Source organism: Coregonus lavaretus, assembly GCF_964263955.1.
Source record: "Coregonus lavaretus genome assembly, chromosome: 8".
NCBI classification, from domain to species: domain Eukaryota; kingdom Metazoa; phylum Chordata; class Actinopteri; order Salmoniformes; family Salmonidae; genus Coregonus; species Coregonus lavaretus.
Window position 1 is genome coordinate 2,199,006 of NC_139995.1, and position 14,677 is coordinate 2,213,682.

The 14,677-nt window shown below is 41.2% G+C and overlaps 1 protein-coding gene across 1 annotated transcript; it reads right to left on the bottom strand.

The window, feature by feature from the left end:
- Positions 1 to 2,941: 2,941 nt before the first annotated feature.
- On the bottom strand, positions 2,942 to 9,055 carry LOC311133822 (uncharacterized protein). The gene is made up of 14 exons (XM_084167415.1): positions 8,763 to 9,055; positions 8,352 to 8,445; positions 7,992 to 8,268; positions 7,376 to 7,594; positions 7,153 to 7,284; positions 6,477 to 6,613; positions 6,078 to 6,194; positions 5,837 to 5,945; positions 5,565 to 5,645; positions 5,198 to 5,386; positions 4,975 to 5,064; positions 4,725 to 4,774; positions 4,124 to 4,226; positions 2,942 to 3,595 (listed from the first exon to the last, which is right to left on the bottom strand). Exons 7-11 carry the CDS (start codon positions 6,131 to 6,133, stop codon positions 5,029 to 5,031), a joined length of 471 nt encoding a protein of 156 aa, XP_084023541.1. The 5' UTR covers positions 6,134 to 6,194; positions 6,477 to 6,613; positions 7,153 to 7,284; positions 7,376 to 7,594; positions 7,992 to 8,268; positions 8,352 to 8,445; positions 8,763 to 9,055; the 3' UTR covers positions 2,942 to 3,595; positions 4,124 to 4,226; positions 4,725 to 4,774; positions 4,975 to 5,028.
- Positions 9,056 to 14,677: the final 5,622 nt, after the last annotated feature.

Genomic DNA, 14,677 nt, shown 5'->3' on the forward strand with positions numbered 1-14,677 from the left:
CCTTCACGGCGTAGTGTGTTACCAATTGTTTTCTTGGTGACTATGGTCCCAGCTGCCTTGAGATCATTGACAAGATCCTCCTATGTAGTTCTGGGCTGATTCCTCACCGTTCTCATGATCATTGCAACTCCACGAGGTGAGATCTTGCATGGAGCCCCAGGCCGAGGGAGATTGACAGTTATCTCTATCCTTGGAGAGCTCTTTGGTTTTGGCCAAGGTGGAGAGTTTGGAATCTGATTGATTGATTGCTTCAAGAGCCTTTAACCTTTAAGAGTGCGCTCCTAATCTCAGCTCGTTACCTGTATAAAAGACAACTGGGAGCCAGAAATCTTTCTGATTGAGAGCGGGTCAAAAACTTATTTCCCTCATTAAAATGCAAATCAGTTGATAACATTTTTGACATGCGTTTTTCTGGATTTTGTTGTTGTTATTCTGTCTCTCACTGTTCAAATATACCTACCATTAAAATTTTAGACCGATCATTTCTTTGTCAGTGGGCAAACGTACAAAATCAGCAGGGGATCAAATACTTTTTTCCCTCACTGTATGTGTTGACAAGCAACTGCTTGCTATAGTTAGAGCTAGGTTTAGAATAAGGGTTAGGGTTAGTAGATAATTAGTTGAAATGTTAATGATAGTCTGTAGAGCATCTACAGATGGACAATCAAAATAAAATGTTACCATACACTGTAAACTTATTCATTTTGTCAAACAGAGAGACAAGTTATACTGTAGTAGGATTTATTTATATTTTTTATTTAACCTTTATTTAACCAGGTAAGCCAGTTGAGAACAAGTTCTCATTTACAACTGCGACCTGGCCAAGATAAAGCAAAGGATGTTTTATTACTGGTTTTTTTTCAATCACTGGTGCAATTTTTTAAGTATGTGGTACATTTTCACAACTATTAGCACATAAATCAACAGATCATCAAAATGGGACATGTTTCAAAACAAGTACATTTTCAAGTACATTTTCAATTGACTGAGTACAACAAACATATTCACAAAGTCACTTGTTCACTGCACCAAATCAATCCTACAATTGGCATACATATTACATCTAAGTATCTGCTTTTCACAATACATTATTTATATAACTGTTGATATGATTTTCTTGTCATTTGTTAAAATCCATACTAAATATGACTTAATCAATTAGCTCAAAACTGATAACTCGTAAAACAAATTGTATAGTGTATACCAAAAGTAAAGTGTCTAGTTTACATATACACAGTGTACAAAACATTATGAACACATGGGCCCAGATTCACAAAACACTTCTTACGGAAAAAAAAAGTTACGTGCAATTCCTCAACAATATCTTAAGATTTCATGATTTTAATGGTTTAAAATAATCAATACTGAAACTTTGAGATTAAGTTTGTTAGTAAATTAAACATGTTCAATTGCTTTCATGATCTTATTCTCTCACTGCCCAGAGTTTAAGACAAGGGTTTAGCTATCTTGGAATTAAGAACAAATCCAATAACTGTATTTTCAAGAACCTAACTTCTTAACTTTTTACTTAAGGAGAAACATAAGAAATAGCGCAATAACATTTCCAATAACCTTTTAGAGGAATAGGAACTTCGCTTAACTTTCTTCATAAGTCTATAGTTAAGGGAAAATGGGCAGTTAAGAAAAAATTCACAAAACCATTTTTTCTTAACTGCCCATACAGTAGACTGACCAGGTGAAAGCTATGATCCCTTATTGATGTACCGTATTGGTCCGAATATAAGACGGCCTTTTTTCCCCTCGAAATAGGTCCAAAAAAGTCGGGTCGTCTTATATTCGGGGTCTAGTATTCAGAGCGCAGTTTCTCTTCTTCGGCGCTCCCTTTAAATGTCAATACACATTCGCGGGCACAGATGGCGCCAAAAATTCGTTCCGGACGGAGGGAAGAGGCGTCCTTAACAACCAGCCCGTTACCGGTGTTTAAAGATGGAAAGACAGGCTGACCATTTAGAGACAAGTGGCTCAAAAGTGGGCCAGGTCAATAAACAACAGCGGAGGAGCTATGATGCCAATTTCAAAATAATGGTTGTCAATAAGGCAGAGTCATCTAACAACTGCCAAGCTGCCAAGACATTCGGGGTCACTGAGTGTAATGTAAGAAGATGGCGAGCAGAAAAACAACGTCTAAAAGATGCTAACAGTCAGCGAAAATCCTTCCGTGGTCCTCAAAGTGGTCGTTTCATTGAGGTTGACCGGAGGGTTTTTGAATATGTCAGGGAAAAAAGAAGTGAGGGAATGCCCATTACCAGAGCTGTCATCCAGGTTAAGGCCCTGGAAATCGCCAGAGAGCTCAACATCACTGGATTTAAAGCCAGCCTCGGCTGGTGTCGTAGGATGATGCGGCGTAATGGACTGTCACTTAGACGGAGAACGAGTTTGGCCCAACGCCTGCCGTCAGACTTCGGAGAGAAGTCTACTGTGTGAATGGATCCTGCATGCATGGGATGCTATTCCCTCACAGAGCATCATCGATGGCTTTAAAAAATGTTGCATCTCAAATGCATTGGACGGCAGCGAGGACGACGTGCTTTGGGAGGAGCCGGTGGAAGCGGAGCAGCTGGGGAGCGATGACAGCGAGAGCGAACACAGCGGGGCAGAGGACGTGTGTGAGGGATAGAGAGACATCGGAGGAGAAGTTTGGCGAATTTTTGTTAAGTTTAGTTAAATGTGTGGCCTGTATTTTCTCTGTTATTTAAAAATGTTGCTTTATTATTGCTTGATATTAATTTTGAATCATACTGTACATAGTTTGCCTTTGTGTTTAATTCACTGTGTTTTTAATATTGTTATTTTAAAATAAAATGAAGTTCTTTGTTCGGCAAATCTAGTCTGCAAATCTGTTTTTCTAAATGTTTGTGTTGAAAAACGGGGGGTCGTCTTATAATCAGGGTCGTCTTATATTCGGACCAATACGGTAACTTGTTAAATCCACTTAACATCAGTGTAGATGAAGGGGAGGAGACTGGTTAAAGAAGGATTTTTAAGCCTTGAGACAATTGATACTTGGATTGTGTATATGTTGCCATTCAGAGGGTGAATGGGCAAGACAAAAGATTTAAGTGCCTTTGAACTGGGTTTTTCACACCCAACAGTTTCACGTGTATCAAGAATGGTCCACCACCCAAAGGACATCCAGCCAACTTGATACAACTGTGGGAAGCATTGGAGTCAACATGGGTCAGCATCCCTGTGGAATGCTTGACACATTGTAGAGTCCATGCCCTGAAAAAATGAGGCTGTTCTGAGGGCAAAAGGGGGGAGGGGGTGCAACTCAATATTAGGAAAGTGTTCCTAATGTTTGGAATACTCAGTGTATAGTTTGTCCCTATAGAACTCACACACACACACAGACAGACATTCATTCCTCAACCACTTTCATCTTCTGAATCACTGTCCTCCGGCAGCACAGAGGCACCCACAATAGAAAGACCACTCCAGGACAAGGCTATGGATTGTGGCCAGCAGACAGTGAGTCTTCTTAGTCTGCATACTTTCCAAAGTTGCTGCACAGTGTTGAAGAGACCAGCGTACAATCCGGTATCTCTTCTCCATGGCCTTCAACCTTTTCTCCAGGCTGAAATGTGAAAATGTATGTTAAAGGGTTTAAAACCTTTATTGACTAGCCCCAATACAGCGGGACAAATATGATGGCGACAACATCCTAAAAGCGATTTACTTTTCAAGCTGAGTAGTCAACTGAGCGTTCCTATCATCGGTGATTAACGGGGACATCAGGTCACACCAAGAAAATATTATACAAATTTATAAGTGAAATTATAACAGTATGAAAGCATCTCAACATAAAACTAACCAGTTACAAAGGCAAAACCCATTTGAGTGTAGATTTGAGTGTAGAGTGGATTATGCAGGGGATGGGGGAACTCATGTTTCTGAGATATGTAGTGGAATGGGGTAGGTGACAGCAGGAGGTGGTGATAAGAGTATAAAGTAACAGGGAGTAGCTATGCAGATCCAAGAGATTGTGGGACCAGGACACAGCAGGGTATAGGAACGTGGCAGTCATGACTGGTAGGGCTAAGCCAGGCAGAAAGGGGTGTTTAGAGATGGGATAAAACAGGTCAGAGATGTAGCAACTACTTACGTGACTCGCTGTTGCTCTGCGAGAGTTTCCACGCATCTCTCCTGCCACGTAAGGAACAACGTCCTCTTGTCTGTGAGGGTCTCCTTTATCTGACGGGTCCAAACTTGCAGAATATTGCAGAACAAAATAAACCACACTGGCAGTTGTGCTGAGTTCTACATGTGCAATGCTCACAAGTTAGTGAACAATATCTTGTTAGGAATTTTACTAAAATATCAAATTGTCAGTGAAACCACAGCAAGGAATTCATCATCAAATCAATCAAATGTATTTCATAAAGCCCTTTTTACATCAGCAGTTGTAAAACAGCATCACAAAATGCTTTACAGATACCCTGCCTAAAACCCCAAAGAGCAAGCAATGCAGAGACAGAAGCACAATACAAGCGGTACATGGTGTGCATGCTTGTCAGACTGATGGATAATCAGAACAGGATAGGGCACACAAAGAAACTTTCAAACATTCATAGATGACCATCAGGGTCAGGTAAAGACCATAATGGATACAGAGGGTGCAAACACTTCAGGACTCTAGGGTCAGATGGCTTTCATGTTTTAGGAAGTCAAGGTTTATGGGTGGGGTGTGTTGTGGGGGCTAGTACCTTTCTGTTCACCTTCCCACCCATGGGCCAGACTACATTCAATCATAAGACTGACAGAAGAGAGAAGTCTTCAGTCCAGACTTGAAGTTGATTCTCTCACATCGGCAAATAATTCCATAAAGAGGAGCTCTGTAGGAGAAAGCCTCGACTCCAGCTACTGAAGTCCTGCTTCCAATTCATCTGATTGAATTTGCAGAAAAGGATCATTACATATTAACAACAATTATGAGCAAAACACATGGAATCTAACCTGGAATGCTGTTTAGTAGCACCATCAACTCGTCCTTTGCATCAGTTTCCTCCTTCAGGACCTTCTGCCGACGGAGTTGTATTGCTGGAGCTATAACATATAAAGGTGAACATACATTTCATAGATTGTTTAAAATACATCAGCGTTTTTTTTTTTGGCAAAATTATATCAACACAATCTGAACATCTCAATACTTAACTGATTTCCAGTTCTACATTCATACCTTGCTTCTCCCTGACCCTGGCTGCGCAGTAGAGGAGGGGATCGGTGAGGGTGTGAGGAGGGCAACACAATGAGATGGTGTCATCTCTTTTGTGATCTTCCCAAATTTTCTAAGGTAGGACCACAACCTCTCCATCTGTTCTCCTTCAGCAAGCCCACTACCAGTCACATACCTGGTACCGTCAGTGACCTGAAATGTAAAGTACAATCAGAAACCATAATGAGCATTACAATGGGTGATGATGATTCATTAAGGGACTAGGACAAATTACAACTAGCTGTTTCTTAATATTGTTAGGGCAACTGTGCAACTACAAAGAATTGGTGTTTAACAGAATAAATGATAAAGAAAAAATTGTATTCATTACCTGACAGTCAGCATCATGAGCATAGGCATGAAAGGCTGGCACTGCAAATGTGGTGTCCACCATTAGATCAGGACTGTTTTTCTAAATGTCAAAATAATTTAGTGTAGGAACAGTTATTTTGTGCATTTTTGTGTAAAAGATTACTTAGGATTACAAAGCAGGTATGGAGCAAATTGTTTCAAGCTATTCATAAAACCGTATCAAGTTAAATATGGTTAAATATTAAATACATTATCTAATGTATTATAATAGCTAACATCTATCAATTTTACCTGTAAATGAGGCTTCAGCTGGCATGCAATGTCATAGTGTAGAAACGTTGTGATGTTTGGTCCCTGCATTGCTTTCAGGTCCCCCAGCAGGAACACAGCATTTGCAAGCCTGAAATGACAGTTCAACATCAGTCATCGTAGCCAATGTTATATATAACTAAAATACATCAGCTATACATCAACTACACATCTGAAGCATCCTTCCATCCATCCATCCATCCACATGCATCCATCGACATACTTCTCTCCTCTCTTCAGGTTCAGGAACTTCAGCGGATGCTCGTGCCTGCACGCCATCCCAAAAACAGCAGTTATGTCCAGTTTCTGAGTTTGGGGTTTGGATCGCAGCGCATCCCGGCTTGAAAAACGAAGTGAAAAAAGTCACATTCACTAAGCAGTTCATGTTTCATCCAATCTGTTCAACTTCAAAAAAATAAATATGGACAGAATAGTCCAATGGTAGAGTCACATCACCAAGGATAAATGGCTTCTCCTGATTTCAATAAAACCTTTTAACTTCTCCAACATTAGCCCAGCTGTTGGTTATACACACAAACACACGTCTCACAAGTCACAAAGAAGAGGGCTAGTAAAACTAACTGATTGTGAGATACATCCCATTCTTCAAAATCCAGCATACCTCAGTTGGTGTGTCTGATGCTCCTCCTACAAAGCAGTCGACTTTGTCTTGGTCACAAAATAACCTCCCAGCATGTTTTGGACCCTAAATGCTGGTCCCAGACAATATTTTTCTGCAATTGTTTGATGACTGATTTCCTTTAAAACAATGATGCAAATAATTAATTATACAAAATTATTAGGGATACAGGGAATGGACATTTGCAAGGGTATTACTAAAACCCTTGTGCTCCTTGGGAAACATAGGTCATTTACGCTGTAGTTTCTTTGTGAATGTATCTGTAATCGGTGATATCCATTAAGCAGATGATTGGTCCACCTAGCTTTATCAGAGCCCCGTTATCCAGCGGGTTGTGGATCCAGACAGGCCTCCATGGCAACCGTAGCGGCCTCGGTGGCAAAGCCACCCACAAAACTTTGCCCTGTCTGGCAATCTCGTACTTTACCTGTTTCCGCCTCCCACGACTTGGATGAAGGGTTGGGATTTTGAGAGGCTTGCAATGGTATTGCGCATAACATCACTACTGTTTGGCAAGGCAATGATAGAATATATATAAGAAAGACAACGGAGGTTGGATATATTTCCCCTTATAAATTATGAACAACACTGAATGCATATAAGAATCCTAGCTTACTGAGACTTTATAGTTGTTCCTTGATTGTTGTCATTGACATACCTGTGGACAGAGAGGACATTTTGTTCCGTCCGAGGTCAGTGGCGCCAACTTCCTGACAGTCTCTCGTTCAAACTGCCAGTGTTTGAACTCCTCAAATGACTCATTTGTGAGCTTCCGGTAGAGCTCAACTGTCTGGAGATAGAAAATAAAATAAAAACTAATCCTCATAGTAAATAACACTTACATGTATGGTTTGATTTCTAATTTAAAATACAATAACTACCTTCCAGCATGCATTGGATTTATGGAAAGTCAAGGTAATCCCCCTCAAAGACACCCCACACTCCAGTTGCAGGGCTGCAAACTGGCGCAGGAGGTCCACTGAAATTGCTGTTTGCGGCAGATGGGGGGGGGGGGTGGCAGGCCAGAGTCTGTGGCGGATCAGGGTGACAGGTTCCAGCTCACAGCTGCAAAACTGCAGCAAAGGCGTCATGAGCTCTTCCTTAAATGAGGACATTTAGTTTCTTAGATTGCATTACATCCGATGTTGGTGAGATGCATCTCTTAAGAACTTTCTAAATGACTCCATATTTTCATAATAACAACAGAGTGAACAGGGTTATGTTAAACTAGATACAATTAAATCAAAGTCAAAGTTGTCATTTGCGCAGGAACACAGCGTAGTGTGCACAATACAATGAAATAAGTATATTAAGTACAGTACAGTACAGTAGTTGCCATAGCAGCAAAGAGTCAGTTCAGTTTTCATCAACAGTCTTATGGCTTGGAGGGAGAAACTGTCTCTGAGCATGGTGCTGCTACACTTGATGCTCTGATACAGTTTGCAAGATGGTAAAAGAGCCAGATGTCTTAGTTTCCAATTTTGATATAAGGCCTACCTCTAACGTCAACAACTGTCAGAAGACGGTTGTACTGGCTGTGACAGTCATGGTCATCTTGTCTCGTCCACTCCCATCGTAGGCCCACCGGGACACATGGGATGAATTGCGCTGACTAAGACAGACACTGCAGGCATGTGGAGTAGCTCCCTCAACTCCTTCCAGGCCTCAACATCAGCTGCCTTCCTTTTTTTGTAAGCTGGTGGAGGAGGTGCATCACTGCAGCTGGGCACAACTTCTGCTGCAGAGGGAACCGGCTCTGTTCTCCCAGTACTCCCTACAGAGTAGTGACAATTGTTACTGAGTGGACTATCCTGGTTAAATTAAGTACAACAGAACTGAACAGAGAAACTTTCTCACCAATCCAAGTTGATGGCAGGGGTGTACGTGCTATCACGCCTCTAGTCAGGTCTCTATAAACCAGCGTGGCTCTTTTTCTTCTAAATGATGGCATCTGTAAAGAAAAACAAGACAATGACAACTAAGTTTGATGTTATATTCATTACATTTAAATGATCTGATACATAATTATCTATCATAATCCATGACTAGTGGAGTTTGCTTTCACTAAATTGTTTTCTTATAGGGAATCTAAAGACAGTTATGGGTAGGAAGCTGTGCTTCGCATGGACATTAAGTAGTCTGAAATGCCTCCAGACAGGTGATGACACATCTTTGGCCTTCAACAAGCATGGGACAGGAATATTTTCGGCATCTTGGCTAATGGATGATTATTGTTGGAATTGTTCTAATGTACAATCTAATACTTGCCTAGTCCAGTGGTTCTCAACCTTTTTTGGTCATATGAAATGAGTCTTTCTAAGTACCCACTTTGGATATTGGTTCCTGGTTATATGAATGGTGTAAGCATTGGCTTGAGAGAGTTTAAATCCATGCGAGAAAGTGTACTATTGCACAATTCGGGAATAATATTGATATTATGACAGAGGCAGGACACGCTGCCTAGCACCGAAAACAGGAAATGACACCATGCCATGGTTCCCGGGAAATCTGAGCCGAAAAGACTGCTAATGCAAAATTGCAAATCCTTTTAAATGGATTATATATTCAAATCGAATAGCATTCAAGACTATGGGTCATATTAGCGGCCTATCCCGGGGTAAAAACACTTTTTTAAATCCATTACATTAGCTTTTTAAATCACAGTTTAAAAAGTAATACGATGAAGTACCTTTTGACGAAGGGAAAGGACGTCAGAAGATCTTCTTCTAGTTTTAGTTACAGCACAATAAAAATGGTCATTACCGCCACCAACGTATACGGGGTGTAATAACAGCCGTGGTTGATGCTTTTTGCTTACTCGGAAATTACGATATGAAACGTTGATTTGAACCTTCTGACCAACTAGTGGGTCAGGCGGCGCCACCACTGTCTGATTCATATCGCGTGATTTCTGATGATTGTTCTCGATTATATCGACTGATTGGTTCTGTATCGGCAACGCAAAACGGTCTGAGTGGCAACAAATCTGCCAAATTAGCTGATTCACTTTCCGTACACCCACTCTTTTCAACACACCCACTCGCCCATACTCCGGTCGCCATATTGGGCTGCAGCAACCTATACCTGCCCTGTCCAAAGAAAGGAAGAAACGAAAATGAAATCTAACACCATACAAGAGCAAGATAGCGTGTCCCACCTTGTCAAGATCTCCATTCCGCCAGCAAGAATAAGCAAGACCTTGCAAGAATAAGGCCGTGACCTCGGCGATTTTCCTTCAAAATAAAAGTTCCACAATGAAGATGGTGAAAAATAATACAAATGGTCGTAATTCGTAACATTTTATGAGGAAATGTTAACAGACTTTGTTTAACAATATGAAAAAATGAATAAAGTTAATCGCCTTTATAGCACAAATGTTATTATAGCATTGACATTAATGTTAACAGCATTAAAAGTAATGATTACCAGATAGTTATCATGGTAACAACAGTAATATAAATTACAAAACATTATTTAAAAAGCCATTATTAATAATAATAGTAATAACAATATTAATAATTTTATTATATTATAATTTTAATAATAAACTTTAGAAAACACTTTTAAATCCTATTGTTAATTAACCCATTTGTATTGCAATGTTCAGCACGTTTTCCATATTGGACATACTGTACTGTAGTACAACATTTCCTGTACATTGTGTTGCAGTAAAAATGGGGTCCATTCTACTCAGGAGCACTTATAGTTTCCAAATCCACAGAGTTTACACCCAGAGGAGCGTAGCTGCTCATTTGGCAGCCCTTATAGAGTTGTCCATCAACTTAAATCCAATTTCTTTCATATTGGACATCATCACGTGATGATACTGGAAAATAATTATTTTATGTACTTTTCCAAGACTGGATTTGAAAGAATAATCATCTGTTGAATGCTATATGGTGCATGATTCTCAGAAATGTAATTTTGTCTTTCAGGAACTTAAAGCCTGGGACCTTTGAGACGTAATGTTCCTCGCCAAGGACATTTGCTGAAATCACAAAGAGAACCAAGTGGAAGTTGTGTTGATCTTCTTGTAAATATATTGTTTGAATTCATAAGCATTACTTATGACATTTATATTAGCCAAAAGTTTTAAAGCATAGATTTTAGGCCAGTTATCAATGTACGACTTGTAATTCTAAATGTTATTTTGTGTTTATTTTATTTTTATTTTTTTGTGCTTTTGTACTTGTCTAATGACTCATCCTTTTATGGGTGTTTCCCAGCAGTTTATGATTTGTTAGTATTTCATATCAGTGATGGCTTCATGTTCAAGCCCCGTTCTACCACAGCTGATTCTACTAATTAGCTTATTAGTAGAGACATGTATGGTAGAATTGGGCTTGAACAAAGTCTTGCACACCCTGTAGGTCCTTAAGAGCAGGCACCAGCCCTGATCAATAAGTACTAGTTCCTAAGTCTGATTATTGTATAAATAGTTTAGTTATTGTTAATGATTTGTGTATTTCCAGGAGCTTGCTCAATTGTCTTAAAAGTGATTTTTCAGTCTTCAACATGGGCTTAAATGGGTTTCTGTTTTTTCACTTCCCTCTGGAAAATAGGTATTTCAAAGTAGCATCAAATAAAAACTAGCATTTATATTATTTCTGTTTCCATTTGTCATTATTTTGCATTCACGTTCATCAGCAACTCACTTAAGGAGCATAACCATCTCTATGCATTGAATATCAGTTTTCTGTAACTTTTCCACAGATTAAGAGCCACTATAATAACATAAATTGTGTACAGTGCAATATGTATGTATACAGTGGCTTGCGAAAGTATTCAACCCCCTTGGCATTTTCCCTATTTTGTTGCCTTACAACCTGGAATTAAAATTGATTTTTGGGAGGGTTTGTATCATTTGATTTACACAACATGCCTACCACTTTGAAGATGCAAAATATTTTTTATTGTGAAACAAACAAGAAATAAGACAAAAAAACAGAAAACTTGAGCGTGCATAACTATTCATTGAGGTCTGGACTTTGACTAGGCCATTCCAAGACATTTAAATGTTTCCCCTTAAACCACTTGAGTGTTGCTTTAGCAGTATGCTTAGGGTCCTTGCCCTGCTGGAAGGTGAACCTCCGTCCCAGTCTCAAATCTCTGGAAGACTGAAACAGGTTTCCCTCAAGAATTTCTCTGTATTTAGCGCCATCCATCATTCCTTCAATTCTGACCAGTTTCCCAGTCCCTGCCAATGAAAAACATCCCCACAGCATGATGCTGCCACCACCATGCTTCACTGTGGGGATGGTGTTCTCGGGGTGATGAGAGGTGTTGGGTTTGCGCCAGACATAACGTTTTCCTTGATGGGCAAAAAGCTCAATTTAGTCTCATCTGACCAGAGTACCTTCTTCCATATGTTTGGGGAGTCTCCCACATTCCTTTTGGCGAACACCAAACGTGTTTCCTTATTTTTTTCTTTAAGCAATGGCTTTTTTCTGGCCACTCTCCCTTAAAGCCCAGCTCTGTGGAGTGTATGGCTTAAAGTGGTCCTATGGACAAATACTCCAATCTCCGCTGTGGAGCTTTGCAGGGTTTATCTTTGGTCTATTTATTGCCTCTCTGATTAATGCCCTCCTTGCCTGGTCTGTGAGTTTTGGTGGGCGGCCCTCTCTTGGTTTGTTGTGGTGCCATATTCTTTCCATTTTTAATAATGGATATAATGGTGCTCAGTGGGATGATCAAAGTTTTTGATATTTTTTTGTAACCCAACCCTGATCTGTACTTCTCCACAACTTTGTCCCTGACCTGTTTGGAGATCTACTTGGTTTTCATGGTGCCGCTTTCTTGGTGGTGCCCCTTGCTTAGTGGTGTTGCAGACTCTGGGGCCTTTCAGAACAGGTGTATATATACAGAGATCTGAAGGTAATTGGTTGCACCAGATGGCGTAGTAGTGCGGTCGTGTATTCTGTTGTGTCCTCATGTAAATAGCCAGTTTTATTTTATTTTGTTGTCTTTTTTCGTATATATTTCTCTATCTCACTTTCCATCATTTAACTAAATATACTTTCCTGCAACCCGCCTCACCCAATGTGGAACGGATTTTATTATTTCTTTATTTTAATCAAGAACCTACAGCTGAAACTAGCCAGCTAGCCAGCTAACTACTTGCTTTTAGCCACCGTTAGTGGTCTTCACCACTGTCCGTGGCCTGCACTACCTACCAGCCAGCTCTAGCCTGGACAATGATCGGCCAGTCTGCACAGCGTGCTATCGACCCAGAGCACATCGGATTTTCTGCCGGAATCACTGAATCACTGGATCTTAACACTGGACTATCGCAACTAGCTAGCTGCAACCGAATGGCTGTTGTTGGCTAATCACCACTGTCCCGACGTACCAGTTAGCCTTGAGCTAGCCTCGAGCCAGGCCCATATGCTGGCTATCTACCTCTCTGTCAACCGGACGGGACCTCCTAGTGTCGACACGGAGCCCCGCCGATCCATCACGACTGGTCTGCTGACGTAATCGTCTGATGTGGTTTCAACAGGCTTCCCGTTGCGACGACCACAAAGATCCATCTGCTAGCCCCGGCCCGCTAGCACGCACAATCAACAGCCGTGCCTCCTGCTCGCATGTGCTGTAGCAGCCTACGAACTGCTCCCGGACTTACTTATTCCTGTTCACTGGACCTTATGATCACTCAGCTACACAGCTAATGCCTGGTGGACTGTTCCTTTACACGGTACCCCATCCTGTTTATCTGTTTAGCCTCAGCCCAAACTTTCGTTGCCATGACCAGTTGTTGTCTTAGCCCTCTCGAGTAACACCTGTGATTGCATTATGCCTCTCTCCCATGTCAATATGCCTAGCCTATTGCTGTTTGGGTTAGTTCTTATTATACAATTTCACTGTAGAGCCCCAGGTTCCGCTCAACCAGCCTCAGAGAGCTCTTTTGTCCCACTTCCCATACACGCGGAGACCGGATCAATCGGTACCTCCAGTGATGCTATCTCTTTCATAGTTACCCAATGCTTAGGTGTACCTCCACTGTACTCATATCCTTCCATATCCTTGTCTGTACATAATGCCCTGAATCTATTCTACAACACCCGGAAATCTGCCCATTATATTCTCTGTACCCAACGCACTAAAATACCAGTTCTTAAAGCCTTTAGCCGTATCCTTATTCTATTCCTCCTCCTTTCCTCTGGTGATGTAGAGGTTAACCCAGGCCCTGTAGCCCCCAGTATCACTCCTACCCCCCAGGCGCTATCATTTGTTGACTTCTGTAACCGTAAAAGCCTTGGTTTCTTGCATGTTAACATCAGAAGCCTCCTCCCCAAGTTTGAGTTATTCACTGCGTTAGCACACTCTGCCAACCCTGATGTTCTAGCAGTGTCTGAATCTTGGCTTAGGAAGGTCACTAAAAATTCAGAAATGTCCATCCCGAAATACAACATTTTCCGTCTAGATAGAACTGCCAAAGGGTGCGGAGTTGCAATCTACCTTAGAGATAGCCTGCAGAGCTCTATCATACTATCCAGGTCTGTGCCCAAACAGTTTGAGCTACTTCTAAAAATCCACCTTTCCAGAAATAAGTCTCTCACTGTTGCCGCTTGCTACAGACCCCACTCAGCCCCCAGTTGTGTCCTGGACACCATATGTGAATTGCTTGCCCCCATTTATCCTCAGAGTTCGTACTGCTTGGTGACCTAAACTAGGATATGCTTAACACCCTGGCCATCCTACAATCTAAACTAGATGCCCTCAAATGATCAAGGAACCTACCAGGTACAACCCTAAATCCGTAAACATGGGCACCCTCATAGATATCATCCTGACTACTTTACCCTCTAAATACACCTCCGCTGTCTTCAACCAGGATCTCAGCAATCACTGCCTCATTGCCTGCATCCGTAATGGGTCCGCGGTCAAACGACCACCCCTCATCACTGTCAAACGCTCCCTAAAACACTTCAGCGAGCAGGCCTTTCTAATTGACCTGGCCTAGGTATCCTGGATGGATATTGACCTCATTCCAACAGTAGAGGATGCCTGGATGTTCTTCAAAAGTGCTTTCCTCTCCATCTTAAATAAGCATGCCCCATTCAAAAAATTCAGAACTAAGAACAGATATAGCCCCTGGTTCACCCCAGACTTGACTGCCCTTGACCAGCACAAAAACATCCTGTTGTGTACTGCATTAGCATCGAACAGCCCCCGCGATATGC